At 42.7% G+C, this 14,987-nt stretch overlaps 1 protein-coding gene across 3 annotated transcripts in view; it reads right to left on the bottom strand.

Annotated features, from left to right (window-relative positions):
- The window catches only part of TMEM63C (transmembrane protein 63C), a 529,797-nt gene that overhangs the window by 222,219 nt on the left and 292,591 nt on the right, over window positions 1-14,987 (bottom strand). For all 3 annotated transcript variants that reach the window (XM_069208424.1, XM_069208421.1, XM_069208422.1), the window contains one exon: window positions 10,011-10,119. In XM_069208424.1, the coding sequence (XP_069064525.1) occupies window positions 10,011-10,119 (109 nt within the window). The remainder of the gene's footprint in view (window positions 1-10,010; window positions 10,120-14,987) is intronic.

A 14,987-nucleotide genomic window follows, 5' to 3' on the forward strand; every position in this document is an offset into this window, starting at 1 on the left:
TAAGTGACATTTTCCGTTTGATGGCATGTGTAGCTGCAGATACACATGCTTTGCATAGACTAGTAAGCAGTTATTTCCCCAAAAGCGGTGGTTCAGCCTGTAGGAGTTGAAGTTGTTTGAAACAAAGTTCTTAGTACTGCTTGTCCTACTGTGGCTTGTTGTGCTGTTAACACATCCACGCAGTAGTGCTTGGTAAACGCATGAGGCGTAGACCATGTGGCTCCCTTACATATTTCAGTCATTGGAATGTTTCCTAGAAAGGCCATGGTAGCACCTTTCTTTCTAGTTGAGTGTGCCTTTGGTGTTATAGGCAGTTCTCTTTTTGCTTTGAGATAACAGGTTTGAATGCATTTAACTATCCATCTGGCAATGCCTTGTTTGGATATTGGATTCCCTGTATGAGGTTTTTGGAAAGCAACGAACAATTGTTTTGTTTTTCGAATTTGTTTTGTTCTGTCAATGTAGTACATTAACGCTCTTTTGATGTCCAATGTATGTAGTGCTCTTTCAGCTACAGAATCTGGTTCTGGAAAGGTCTCTGGTAGTTCTACTGTTTGATTCAAGTGGAACAGTGATATGACTTTTGGTAAGAACTTAGGATTTGTTCGTAAAACTACTTTATGCTTGTGTATCTGAATAAAGGGTTCTTGTATGGTAAATGCTTGTATCTCACTTACTCTTCTTAGAGATGTGATGGCAATTAGAAATGCTACTTTCCATGTTAAGTATTGTATCTCACATGAGTGCATGGGTTCAAACGGTGAACCCATGAGCCGTGTTAAGACAATGTTAAGGTTTCATGAAGGAACTGGTGGCGTCCTTGGTGGGATAATTCTTTTCAGACCCTCCATAAAAGCCTTTATGACTGGGATCCTAAAAAGTGATGAGTGCGTAATTTGCAGATAAGCTGAAATTGAGGTGAGATGTATTTTAATGGATGAAAAAGCTAGCTTTGACTTTTGTAAGTGCAGTAGGTAGCTGACGATGTCTTTAGCAGATGCGTGTAAGGGTTGTATTTGTTTATTATGGCAGTAATAAACAAATCTTTTCCACTTATTTGCATAGCAATGTCTTGTGGTTGGTTTCCTAGCTTGTTTTATGACCTCCATACATTCCTGTGTGAGGTCTAGATGTCCGAATTCTAAGACTTCAGGAGCCAAATTGCTAGATTCAGCGATGTTGGATTTGGGTGTCTGATCTGTTGTTTGTGTTTAGTTAACAGATGTGGCCTGTTTGGTAGTTTGACATGAGGTACTACTGATAGGTCTAGTAGTGTTGTGTACCAAGGTTGCCTTGCCCAAGTTGGTGCTATGAGTAGGAGTTTGAGTTTGTTTTGACTCAATTTGTTTACCAGATATGGAAGGAGTGGGAGAGGGGGGAAAAGCGTATGCAAATATCCCTGACCAACTCATCCATAACGCATTGCCTTGAGACTGATCCTGTGGGTATCTGGATGCGAAGTTTTGGCATTTTGCGTTTTCTTTTGTTGCAAATAGGTCTATCTGTGGTGTTCCCCATCTTTGGAAGTGTTTAGTATTTGGGGGTGAATCTCCCATTCGTGGATCTGTTGGTGATCCTGAGAGAGATTGTCTGCTAACTGATTCTGAATCCCTGGAATAAACTGCGCTATTAGGCGAATGTGGTTGTGAATCGCCCAATGCCATATTCTCTGTGCCAGGAGACACAACTGTGTCGAGTGTGTTCCTCCCTGTTTGTTCAGATAATACATCGTTGTCATGTTGTCTGTTTTGACAAGAATGTGTTTGTGGCTTATTATAGGTTGAAATGCTTTCAACGCTGGAAATACTGCCAGTAGTTCTAAGTGATTTATGTGAAACTGTCTCTGCTGAGTGTCCCATTGTCCTTGGATGCTGTGTTGGTTGAGGTGTGCTCTCCACCCTATCATGGAGGCATGTCGTTATTACGTATTGAGGCACTGGGTCTTGGAAAGGCCGCCCTTGGTTTAAATTTATATTGTTCCACCATTGAAGCGAGGTGTATGTTTGGCGGTCTATCAACACTAGATCTTGAAGTTGACCCTGTGCCTGTGACCATTGTGATGCTAGGCACTGTTGTAAGGGCCGCATGTGCAATCTTGCGTTTGGGACAATGGCTATGCATGATGACATCATGCCTAGTAGTTTCATCACCATCTTCACTTGTATCTTTTGTTTTGGGTATATGGCCTGTATTACATTGTGAAATGCCTTTACCCTTTGTGGACTTGGAGTAGCAATCCCTTTTGTTGTGTTGATTGTCGCCCCTAAGTATTGCTGTGTCTGACACGGCTGAAGGTGTGACTTGTTGTAGTGGAGTGAGAAACCTAGTTTGTGGAGGGTTTCTATGACATACTTTGTGTGTTGTGAACACCATTCTTGCGTGTTGGTTTTGATTAACCAATCGTCTAGGTATGGGAACACATGTATTTACTGCCTTCTGATATGATCAGCCACTACTGCCAGGCATTTTGTAAAAACTCTTGGCGCAGTTGTTATCCCGAATGGCAACACTTTGAATTGGTAATGTACCTCTTGGAATACAAACCTTCAGTACTTTCTGTGTGAAGGATGTATCGGTATATGGAAGTATGCATCCTTTAGGTCTAGTGTTGTCATGTAGTCTTGTGGTTTGAGCAATGGGATTACGTCCTGCAGTGTCACCATGTGAAAGTGATCTGATTTGATGTAGATATTTAATGTTCTGAGATCTAATATAGGTCTTAGAGTTTTGTCTTTTTTCGGTATGAGAAAGTACAGCGAGTAAACTCCTGTTCCTCTCTGATGAATTGGTACCAGTTCTATTGCATCTTTTTGTAACAACGCTTGGACCTCCAGTTGTAGAAGATCCATGTGTTGTTTTGACATATTGTGTGTTTTCGGTGGGACATTTGGAGGGAATTTTAGAAATTCTATGCAATAACCATGCTGGATAATTGCTAGGACCCAAGTGTCTGTTGTTATTTCCTCCCATTGTTTGTAGAACTTGGTTAGTCTCCCCCCCACTGGTGTTATGTGTTGGGGATTTGTGACGTCAAAGTCACTGCTTGTTTTGTGGAGTTTTGGGACTTTGGAACTTCCCTCTACTTTTTGGGAATTGTCCCCCTCTATATTGTCCCCGAAAACTTCCCCGCTGATATTGGCTCTGATAAGTGGACCTTGTTTGTGAGGTTGTGGGTTCCGTGCTTTGTCCTCGAAACCCCCCTCGAAACTGTGATTTACGAAATGTGCCTCTGCTCTGTGGGGAATAGAGTGCGCCCATGGCTTTGGCCGTATCAGTGTCCTTTTTAAGTTTTTCGATAGCAGTGTCCACCTCCGGCCCAAACAACTGCTGTCCATTAAATGGCATATTCAGCACAGCTTGTTGTATTTCCGGCTTGAATCCTGATGTACGCAGCCATGCAGGTCTCCGTATTGCCACTGCTGTGTTTACAGTCCTAGGAGCTGTGTCTGCCGCATCCATTGCTGACCGTATCGGATTGTTCGAGATACTCTGTCCTTCTTCCACCACTTGCTGTGCTCTCTTTTGGAACTCCTTGGGCAAATGTTCTATAAAGTGTTGCATTTCGTCCCAATGAGCCCTATCATATCTGGCCAACAAAGCCTGTGAGTTGGCAATACGCTACTGGTTTGCTGCCTGTGCCGCCACTCTTTTCCCTGCCGCGTCGAACTTACGACTCTCTTTGTCTGGAGGTGGTGCATCTCCTGAAGTGTGTGAGTTCGCCCTCTTGCGTGCTGCCCCTACTACCACTGAGTCTGGTGTTAACTGTTGTGTGATATACACGGGGTCTGTTGGTGGCGGTTTATATTTTTTCTCCACCCTTGGAGTAATGGCCCTTCCTTTCACAGGCTCCTCAAACACTTGTTTGGAGTGTTTTAGCATTCCAGGTAGCATGGGGAGGCTCTGGTACTGGCTGTGTGTGGACGACAGTGTATTAAAAAGAAAGTCGTCTTCAATTGGCTTAGCATGCAGGCTGACATTATGAAACGCCGCTGCCCTTGACACCACCTGTGCGTGGGCTGTACTATCCTCTGGTGGTGACGGTCTAGATGGATAACAGTCAGGACTGTTATCTGACACTGGCGCATCATAAAGATCCCACGCGTCTGGATCATCCTGACTCATCCCTGTATGAGTTAGGGACTGCATCATTGGTGGAGTGGCTACCGGTGATGGTTGTGGAGAGCGTTGTGGAGATGGTGGCGGGGTTACTTGTTTAGCCACATTCGCCTGTGGCTGCTTGTCTTTCTCTTGGAAGGCAAGTTTTCGTTTCATTCGAATCGGAGGGAGAGTACTGATCTTCCCTGTTTCTTTTTGGATGTGGAGCCTTCTTTGGGTGTAGTCTGGCTCCATTGTCTCCAGTTCCTGTCCAAATCTATGTGTTTGCATTTGTGAGGACAGGCCTTGTTCCTCTGTGTAGGAACTTGATTTCGGTTCCGAGGCCGGATGTTTCGGTATCGAAACCTTTTCGGCTGCCTTTTTCGGTTCCGACGACACTTTTTTGCTCTTCGGCGTACTGATTTCTCGGTGCCGACTTGGTTCGGTGCCGCTCTCTTGGTGCCGAGATTGCTCTGACCCGGTTTCTCGGGGTCGAGTCTGCTCTGACCCGGTGTCTCGGGGTCGAGTGTGCTCTGTGCCGGTATCTCGACCGGAGTCAGATGACTTCGACAGATGCATGCCCTTTTTCGGTGCCGATGCCCGGTCACCTATTTTTCGGGTTAAGCCATGGCCTGTTGGCGGTGGCGTCCCCTGGGCTTTACTGGTCTTTACGTGAGTCTTGTGTATCGTCGTCTTACTAACTGTTTTCGGCGTCCGTTCAGGATCGACCTCTTCCGAGTCCGAATCCTCGATGGAGAAGGCTTCCTCTTCTTCCTCCATGTGTTTTTGTCCTGTCGGCGCCATCTGTAGTCTTCTTGCTCTTCGGTCCCTTAAGGTCTTTCCGGACCGAAATTCTCGACAGGCCTCACAGGTATGCTCTTTGTGTTCTGGCGACAAACACAAATTACAGACCATATGCTGATCTGTATAAGGATACTTGTTGTGACATTCGGGGCAGAAGCAGAATGGGGTCCGTTCCATTAGCCTTGAAGACGCACGCGGTCGGGCCGACCAGGCCCCGCCGGGGAATCGAAAACCCTGAAGGGCCGCCAGAGCTCTTCAAAATTCGGTGTGGATCTGTTGTAACTAACCCGATACCGAACGCAAACAATACCGTCGAATTTTCCGAGTTTTTCACTAACTTTCTGAACCGAAACGCGGAGCGAAAAGGAACACGTCCGAACCCGATGGCGGAAAGAAAACAATCTAAGATGGAGTCGATGCCCATGCGCAATGGAGCCGAAAGGGGAGGAGTCCCTCGATCTCGTGACTCGAAAAGACTTCTTAGAAGAAAAACAACTTGTAACACTCCGAGCCCAACAATAGATGGCGGGATGTGCAAAGCATGTGTATCTGCAGCTACACATGCCATCGAACATATATCTATATATGTAACGTAATGGCGGTCGCCACTAGGTAGTTCTAGTTAGAACCTAGTTTCTATAGAAAAAGCGTTTTTTGTTTTGCTAATAACTTTAATGTCGCTTGACGAACCTTCACTAGATTTTCCACAAAACATTCACGCCCACATCAGCTGCTATCTGGAAAGTTTAAGGGTAATCCCTCCAGGGGGGCCAGAAAAGTGAGGCTCCCAAAATGAGTTTTCCCCATAGGGATTTTGAACAGCAATAGCGCCAAAACTACTGGATGGAATTACACCAAATCTGGCAGAAAGATAGCTCTTTGTCCAGAACGAGCCCTTTTTGTTATTTGGTGTAAATCCGCTCAGCAGTTTTTGCAAAACTTGAGGAAATCCAATTTTTTATATATATATATATATATATATATATATATATATATATATATATATATATATATATACACACATACATACATACAGGGACATGACGTATTTGCGACTCCTCCCGATCTCGTGCTGAGATGTGATTGGCTGACAACACTTCAAGAAGGAAGTGTTGTCAGTCATGTTGGGACTCAACTTGAGCCAAGTCCCAGACAAAAATGTAACAAAAAAAATAAAATAAAAATACATTTAAAAAATAAAATAAAAACTGGTCACCCTGAACCCTTACCTCTGGTGGTGAGGTCCCAAAGGGATCCCCACCCCCGGACTAAAAAGCATTTTGTTAAAAATATTTTGCCATGATTCGCGGCAGATCCGTGGATCCAACAAAAATGTTTTTTTTTAAAACAAGGATTTGTAATGCAATAGGTCTTGCATTCCCTTGAGTAGGAGATATTGGCATTGCAAATTCATAACTTGACTTTTATTGCCACAAACTGGTCAACCCTAAAAAGCTAAAATAAATAAATATATTGGGAATAATAGAATGCTAAAAAAACATGTATTCAAAACAAAGTCACAAATACGGAAAGGTGACAAACTCAAATGAGCACGTGTGTGGGCTGAAGGGGAGAGAGAAAAAAATAGTTTGCCCACGCTGAAGGATATAGGCAATCATGCCATAATCCATGTAACCAGGGCAGTCTGCAGGGTGTGACAAAAACAGCCTCAATGCGGGACAAACAAAGCATTGACATAGAGAGATTTTCGAAAGGCAGGCCCACGAATGAGTGAAAATGAGGGGTGTGATGTGGGTGTGATTAAAAGCCCACAATACTTACAACAGGTCAAAGCGCTTGCGCCCTTCATTTTTTTTGCAAGCCCCTGCATGAGCCAAGTCCAGGGGGAAATGTTGATTTGTAACGGGGGCCACCCAGTCCCCACCGTAGCCGTGAGGACTGCCACCTCCCAAGGGCGATGATCTGTATTAATGCAGGGGCTTTGCCTGTGCATGGGGTGGGGGTAGGCTGCAGGCCCTCTGGATAACCCATATGCCCATCCAACCCCACGCACGGCTTTTGGCCATGTGCAGCGGGGTTTGCCCGCAGGGCCTTGCTTCTGGTCAGGCCCTACAGCCAACCCCTATGACCACCCAACCCCTTGCTGCGTACAGCCAAAGACCGAGCACAGAGGGTACATAATGATGCAATCCCCCCCTCCCCAGGGCAACCCCTATAGCCACCCAGCACCCTTTCCCAGATGCACTCCCCCCCCCGGCCTATCTCGGCCCTGGTTTCCCAATCCTTGGGCCTGGCCTACAATTGTTTTTTGTTTGTTTTTTGGGGGGGAAGGGGCACCAATCTTGGCCCCGGGGACCCCATCCCCTGAGGCCCTGCCTAATTATTAATTTCTTTTTGGGGTGGGGCGCCCCTTCGCAGGCCGATCTTGGCCCCAGGGACCCCATCACCTGCAGCCTGGCATAATTATTAATTTGGTGGGGGGTGAGAGTATGTGCCAAACAGCCCCTCTCCCAGGGATGATCTCAGCCCCGCAAACCCTACCCCCAGCCTAATTATTAGTTGTTTTTTTGGGGAGGGGGGACGAGTAGCCAAATTTTATTGATCCAGAGGAAGAGAAACAGGACAACAGTGATCATTAGGGTGTGTCATATTCTAAGAGGGAGGCCCAAATTAACAAAATAGTGACAGTGAGGGTGGTGTCCGTCCAGTGACAAGGTGCTTAAAATGTATTCTGCAGTAGAGTGGACCGTTAGTTGCAAAAACAAAGAATGTGGCAGATGCTTGCGGTATGGTGGGTCCATTCAAGGGAGTACTGGAAAGAGATAGTTTCACATTAGTTCGGACTTAGGACTTTACTCATGGCCGAAAACTGCAGTGTAGAAGCTGCTACTGTAGCACAGGTGACTGAGTTTTTGGACAGAATTTCTCAAAGAGTTAATAACTGATGATAGTGTGTAAATTGTTGTACAGTGAGGGGGGCAAAGGCAGTATGTGCAAGAATTTTTTGTTGTTCGTAGTAATGCATCATCCTCATTAAAAAGTAGGGCAAGAGTGATTTGTTAACAGGAGTGAAATAAATTATCCATAGTTTGCCTGTGGAAGTAAGGAAAATGCAGGAAGATGACGAGTTTGTGAGGACTGCGGTGTGTCCTGAATGTAACAAGAGTAAAGATGGAGTGAAAAAGAGAGAAGAAATCCAATCACATAGATGAAGCTGTGATTACCAGATTTTAGTGTGGCTGTAAACTTAGTGAGCTTGTAAGACAAATGTTGGTGGAAAAGAGCCATATGGTAACGATAGGGAGTTAGTAATGCAACTCCAAAAATATTACTTACAAAGAGTTAAGCTAGTAGTAAGAATTCATCAGATGGGTAGTAGCATCTTCTCAAGAGAGTGGAGATCAGGGTTAAGCAGGTCTCATTTTGAGAAGGTGGTTGCCGGTGGGGCCTCAGCACTTATTTTTGCGGACAGTCACTTATTTTTCTGTATCAAATATTTCTTGAGAACAAGGGAGGGAAACACACACACATTGCATAGACGGAGGAAGAGAAATTTGGAAAAACATCACAAAGGTAGACAACAGGCAACTGCAAGAGAAAGATGAAGGGGCGAGGTGTGTGTGGTAGTTGATTTAAGAGATGGATTTAAGGTTGCCAGCTTTGGTATTCGGGGAGCCTGCGTTTAGTTGCACTGGCCGTAGACTCCTGATCAGCACTTTGGGGATTCTTTGCTTTATAAATTCAGCACTGGGTATAGGTTTATCTAGGAGAGAGAGTGCAGAGATGTGCAGGAGTTGTAATGAGGTAGTTAACAAGAACAGTATGTGGTAGCTGGATCTGTGGACAAAAAGGTGACGAATGTTTGAGGAGTTTGCAAATCAGTAACATTATTTCTGAACACTTCTTTTCTGGTACATAGGATGGCATGTTGTATATATATTTGGCTTGTAGTGCCTGTTGTTTGATTGTGGGAGGTGGGAGGGTGGTGATATTTCAGGTTTTATCTTGGTTCAGTTCCAGCAGTATGATGTAATGATGTAGAATTAGGTTAGAGAGGGATTTTGAAAATGATGGCTGGGGAGTGGAGGTTAGCTTGCAGTCTGTCTTCCAGTAATATGTTTTGCTGCTTAGGAGTCCCCCCCTCTATTGTGCATTTGCTTAGGTGCTCATCGAGGCCTCAAGTCATGTAAGACATTATTTAGTTTGAATTATTGATTGACTTGTATGTAGTTACAATGGTTGAATTATAATAATGTGAGGTACACAATTTGTACATTTTGATAGAAAGCTTCAAGTTAATTCGTTCATTTGAATGTATGATGCTTAAAAGGGCACTTCAGCTTTAATGTGGCTATATAAGTGGATTTTCACACATTTCTTCCCACCTAATATCAAAAATCACAAGCTTAATAGTTCCCAAAACAAACTGTATGAATGATATAAAATCACCGTTCACAGCCCTCTCAGCAAGAGAGAGAGGAACTTTGAATTCCAGAAAGAGCAGCGAGCCGAGAAGCTCTTCACATATCTGCATCAAGGTCATTCTCTCGTAACAAACGGAGCTACAGAGACTCAATTCAGCAGTGAAGACTCGGAGACAGTCTGAACACTGGAAAATAAATGGATGCACATGGGATGACTACATCTAAATAATGAACCATTATAGATCGTCAGACGTTTGATGTTACCATACTTATTAGCTAGGGTTAGATGTGTAGGCATCCTCAAATGTACTATAATTTTTCAAGTCTGCTGCTATTGTTGTGAACGCCACAGTATTTACTGTCAACTAAAATCAGTTTTAAAATATACCTTTAATTTGCAGTATGATTTACTTGTGCGTGCGCCCTTGGGGTGAAGAGGTGCCAGTAACTCCAAACAATAAAATAACATGTTCAGTCTGTGTACGATTTTGTTAGGTGCTTACACATGCATTCCTCCCGCTGACGTGGGAGAGGTGTGTATGCCATGACTTGTCCGTTCTCCCTGCTCGAGCCTGTAAATTGGTATACCTGCAATTGCCAGAGGACCATCAGGTACTGACCTGGGTCCTGATCTTGAAAGAAGCCCCTGATATTGTACTTCTTTGGCATAAAGTAACTGCCAGAATACACAGTGAACTGTTGTGACTAAAGTAGGAGAGTGCTCACCTTCTCATCCTCCTTGTACTCCAGCTGCAGAGAGTGATGGGCCATGCAGAGCACCGTCAGGATGAAGTACAGCAGCGAGAAGATGCTGTGCAGCCAGAGGAGACGATCTCTATGAGGGAAAAGGGGGAGCAGGGGAAGGAGGCCAGCAATGGCAAATTGCAGAGGGGTAGGAAGGAGTAGTTTAGAAAGATTGAGTGGAGTTAAGGTGAGAGGAGGAAGGTAAGAAACGAATAATGGAAGAAAAAACAGAATGTGGGGCAGATGGAGGATAAAGTGTGAGAGCAGAAGGATAACAGAAGAAGGACAAGGAGCAGGTAGAGAAGAAGCAAGGTAGAGATTGGAGATCGCGCACCAGGATAGAGTGTAGACACCACATGGAGAGAAGACAAGGATGGCAAAGACACCGGGAGATGGGAAGACACAAACAGTAACAGAAATATGAGCGAGAAGCAGGAAGTGAACAGTAAGGGGGAGGTTTACGTGAAGAAGATGGTTAGTATGCGAGATAACAAAGAATGAGAGAAGAGAAGGTTTAAGCGAGAAACAACAGAAAAGGGGAAAGTAATGGAAAAGTTACAAATAGAGTTGGGTGGAAGTAGCAGAAAAATGTAAAAATATCGCAGAGATACAATTGGTGAGAAAAGGGTTTGACGCAAGTGTGGAACATGGAGGATGAGAGTGACAGAAAAGGAAGAGCGTAGGTATGAAAATGAGAGTGGATATGAGAGGTGAGAGTGAAAAAGGTGTGGATGAAAAAGTAAGGAAGGAAGAGAGAAGATCACGGTTACTCATGTGGATAAATTGGAGAGGAATTCAATGACTCATCGGCCATCCAGGTGTACCCTGCGATGCCCCTCTCGCTGACCCCCAGACCCCCCGAAAACACCACTCACTGACGATGTAACTAACCATCTCGTTCCAAACAGGCTTGTATTGGTCCGGAACCTAAAAGTATCCATCCGTAAAAACCAATAGATGTCTCGGTAGTTCTACATTTAAAAAAGTACCAGGAATGCCTTAGGCAGTATTTTGTTTCTCAACAACACTTGCAGTAATCACTGCAGGTGGACTTACCGCGGTTTCTAACAGGCCTTCAGTGTAGCAGAAATTACGGCCAGTACAGCTGGTATCAGACCACCAGTACTGTCACATCTGAACCTAACACAGTGCAGTAATGATGTTCACTGATTGTGCTAGGGATAGATGACGCGAGCACTAACTAAACAGCAGGTTCTGCACACTGAAGACTGCAGATTCTACACAGACACACTCGAACATCGTGAAAACAAAGAGTGGAAATAGAAACTAGAAAATGTAACTAGGAAAGTGATGAGAATACAATGCTCTTTTGCATGACAGTAAATAAGCCCACTATTGCAAATATGTTTGCACTGGACAGGACTGTTTACTCACGGGTTGGTTCAGGATATGTTAACTGTGAGTGCCATGGTTCTTTACAGAGATAAGTTTATGGCTAGGGTCATTATCAGGTTCGAGATTCTGGCTGTAGTTTAGGTTAAGCCTGTGGTTAGAGTAAGGATAAATTGAAAGCTCTGGCAAAGGTTGTTGATCAAAGATAATTATTATTCTAATACTAGTTGTAATGCTTCCGTAATGACTGCTAATGGAATGTAAAATGCATTTGTTGTCAGTATGCTTGTTGTATAACGACACCATGAAATGATTTCCTCGCGTTTGCGTAGCTCTGTATATTGCACACTATAGCCAGCCCAGTGATGAAATCCGCACATGGGTACAGTGTCATTTATCCTGCCGTATATGTGTTTAGAGGCCCGATATACCATGCATGTGCTTAGGCCTACCAGGTTGCTTTTTATTTGCATTAGCTGATGCATTTATTGTCATTATTGTGCCATTTATCGTGTGTTTTGATAATGATTTGGCTCTGGTTCATACATTCATATATTAATCCTTACAGATGGTGCTTAGGAGAAAGCCCAAAAGCTTTAAGTTTTAACATGAGTGTACAAGGGAATGCTCACAATTAAATCACTTTACATCACAATCACGAGGTAAATTTCAAACTAAGAACTTTAGTTAATAATATCTGTTAACAACCCTTTTCTGAGACCTGCGCAAAGGGCTTTGACATTACAGAAGCACAGCTTCAAGTTAATCTACCCAAAGTAATCTACAGCTGTTTGTCTGATAATATACTTTCATTTTTTATACAGATACATAGCTTAGCTTGGTCTTGCAAATGACCCAAAAACGCAAAAAACTATTCATATCCTATCCCTCCGATCTATCCAAATATTTAAAGCCTCTCAATAACAGCACTTTGATACTTGTGGATTAGGCATTTAGGGATTTTTTTTCCAAGAAATGGATCACCAAGAGAGTCAATTACGTTTTCAAGTGATTGAATCTGGACCAAGACAACACTAACAGGAGAAACGTATTGGATCAGAACTTTATCCAGCTTGAACCTCAAAGGTCTTAATGACTGCCCGGGGATGGCATGCTTTCTAGGAGTATTCAAATATTACACTGCCAACCTATCAATGATTATGTTGGCCATGTTTATGGTTTTGGAGCAGCCATGCACGTATTGAAACAAATAGTGTTATGGCCAACGTCACTCTTTTTTTTATTATGTCTAATACAGATGACTCGGCAGACATGTTTCGTCCAATGCTGGAGTTTCTTAGGGCTAATCAAGATAATATAATACAGAAATAGGCACGAGCAAGAGGAAAAGAACGTGTTCCATTCCAACGGCAGGCCCAGATTGTTTGTAAATCTACCAAAGTCAAACACCTGTATTTTTACTGAGAAGAGCGCCACAATATAGTAATGCCGTTGCTTCACTCTTTGCTTAATTGCATTTAATATGCTCTCCAATCTGTAAAACATCAAGGATGTTGCAAACACTGATACTTGGTCTTGGACCTTGATAAGTCTTGAGCGAACAGCATGGGCACCAGGATCCCCCATGTGTCCTACCCAAACAGGTGGCATTGAGAAAGTCCAGTGTTGGATATTTGGTAATATATGTCAGCAGAATCATATGTATTTGATATAATGAATGTGAAAACAATAAAAAAAAACTGCAGCCACCACTCCTTTCATGTTCCAGATTACTTGTTTGTGGAGGAGAAAATAAGAACTATTCCATGTTGACTGTTGGCAAAAAGGTTGTGCTGGCCATAACACTATACGTTTCAATACATGCATGAGTGAACAGATAGGATTACGTTCAATTGCACTGAGGGGATGCCAAAGATGTTGTGGTACCTTGCTTATTGATATTGTGGCAATACTGTGTGAGCACCGATAATCGATTAAGGAGTCCTTCCAATATGGCAACCATATCACTAGAACTATTAGTGGCCATGACACAATACTGGTCATATGATTTCTCCTATGTCCGGTTTCAAGCCATTTCCGATTTGAAATGGCCAATGGACGTCATTCGCTGTTCTCAGCGTTTTGGTCACTGGTATTCCTCCATCATCGGGTTAGCAGCCCGAGACCCCCTAGGACTTGTGTATTGATTTCGGAGCTGGAACTTTGGCTCGTTTGCCTGTGTGAGAGATGTGAGTCACCTCCTTACTATACATTTACCTCATTAAAGAATACTAAATCACAATGCATTAACTGTCCATACCAAAGCTTCTTCTTCAATGACTTGCTGCTTGCCTTTTACCCTGTCAAACTCTGCTCTGCCATCACCTAGGCTTGTGCTACAGACATACCGTACGCATACACTGTTTGGTTCCTCACATTTTGTACCTCAACATATAGATTAAATGTGGACTGGGTAATGCTCATTGAATTAATGCTAGGACAATTAAAAATATTGATTTGTTTATGATTTACAACTGACATGCTTGTTTGTTTGGGACTTGGTTGCCTATATAAGAGAAGAGAATAATTTTCTTACTAAATTCTCTTAAAGAATTACAATTTTCTTTATCTCTACGCTCCACCCTCCAATAGTCACTTTACTGAACAGATAGTTAAAATGAGAAATGGCAATACACATTGAATTAATCTCATGATAATTAGAAGTAGAAATATGTACAGTGTCTATAACTGACTTGCTTCTACATTTGTTATATCCTTAATAATTCTGTCTTGTTTGATGACAGAAGTTGCTCCTCTTTTCCTGATAAGTGTTTTTCGTAAATATGTTTAGTAATGAATTAGTGAATACCCATCGTTTTAAAATACAGAGCTTGTAGCAAAGACATGTTATAAAAGAAGTGCTGAATGGGCTCTTCAATAAAGTTATTTTGTCATTAGGTAAGCTTGAAAACTATTGTGGTTTAACAATCAGTTTATGTGATGATGGACAATCACCATATTTGGAACATAGCATAAATTTCTTGAACATCAGTTCTTCAATCAACATTACTAGTAGGATATTGCTTAATTACTAATTGCATTATTATTTTGGGGCATTCTCCAGCTGCTTAGTTCCCTGATGAAGGGAGATCCCAAAATGTCTGGAGCATGGACATTTATCAGAGTGCTTACATTTCGGATGATGGATTTATGATAGAATGAAATAATCACTTTGATATGAAACCTTTTACAGAACTGACCATCCTTTGTGCATGGGATACTGTGCAGTGAGAGAGACAGATCCAGACTAGATTGACTGCAACAATAATTAATTCTTAAAAATGCACCAAATATAATATGCTGGTGATTTTCAGAATATTTACATTTTGTGCTTAGGCAATTGCTACAATATCAGATGTATTTAATTATTTTGTACCATTTATTCTGCACTAATCTAGGCTTACAATAAAGCCTTTAGGATTAACAGTGTGAATTTTTATCTGTGAGCATTTGCGGTAAATCCGACGATAATAATTCAATAAATAAGCCTGACAGTCTCAGGCATTGTTACACACCCTATTCACATGATCCCAGGGTAAATTGGGGGAGATACAAGGGTCATAATTTGCCTGTTTCTTCAGGGAAAGATTAGTAAATTAGCCCATA

The sequence above is a fragment of the Pleurodeles waltl genome, chromosome 9, assembly GCF_031143425.1.
Source record: "Pleurodeles waltl isolate 20211129_DDA chromosome 9, aPleWal1.hap1.20221129, whole genome shotgun sequence".
Taxonomy (NCBI): domain Eukaryota; kingdom Metazoa; phylum Chordata; class Amphibia; order Caudata; family Salamandridae; genus Pleurodeles; species Pleurodeles waltl.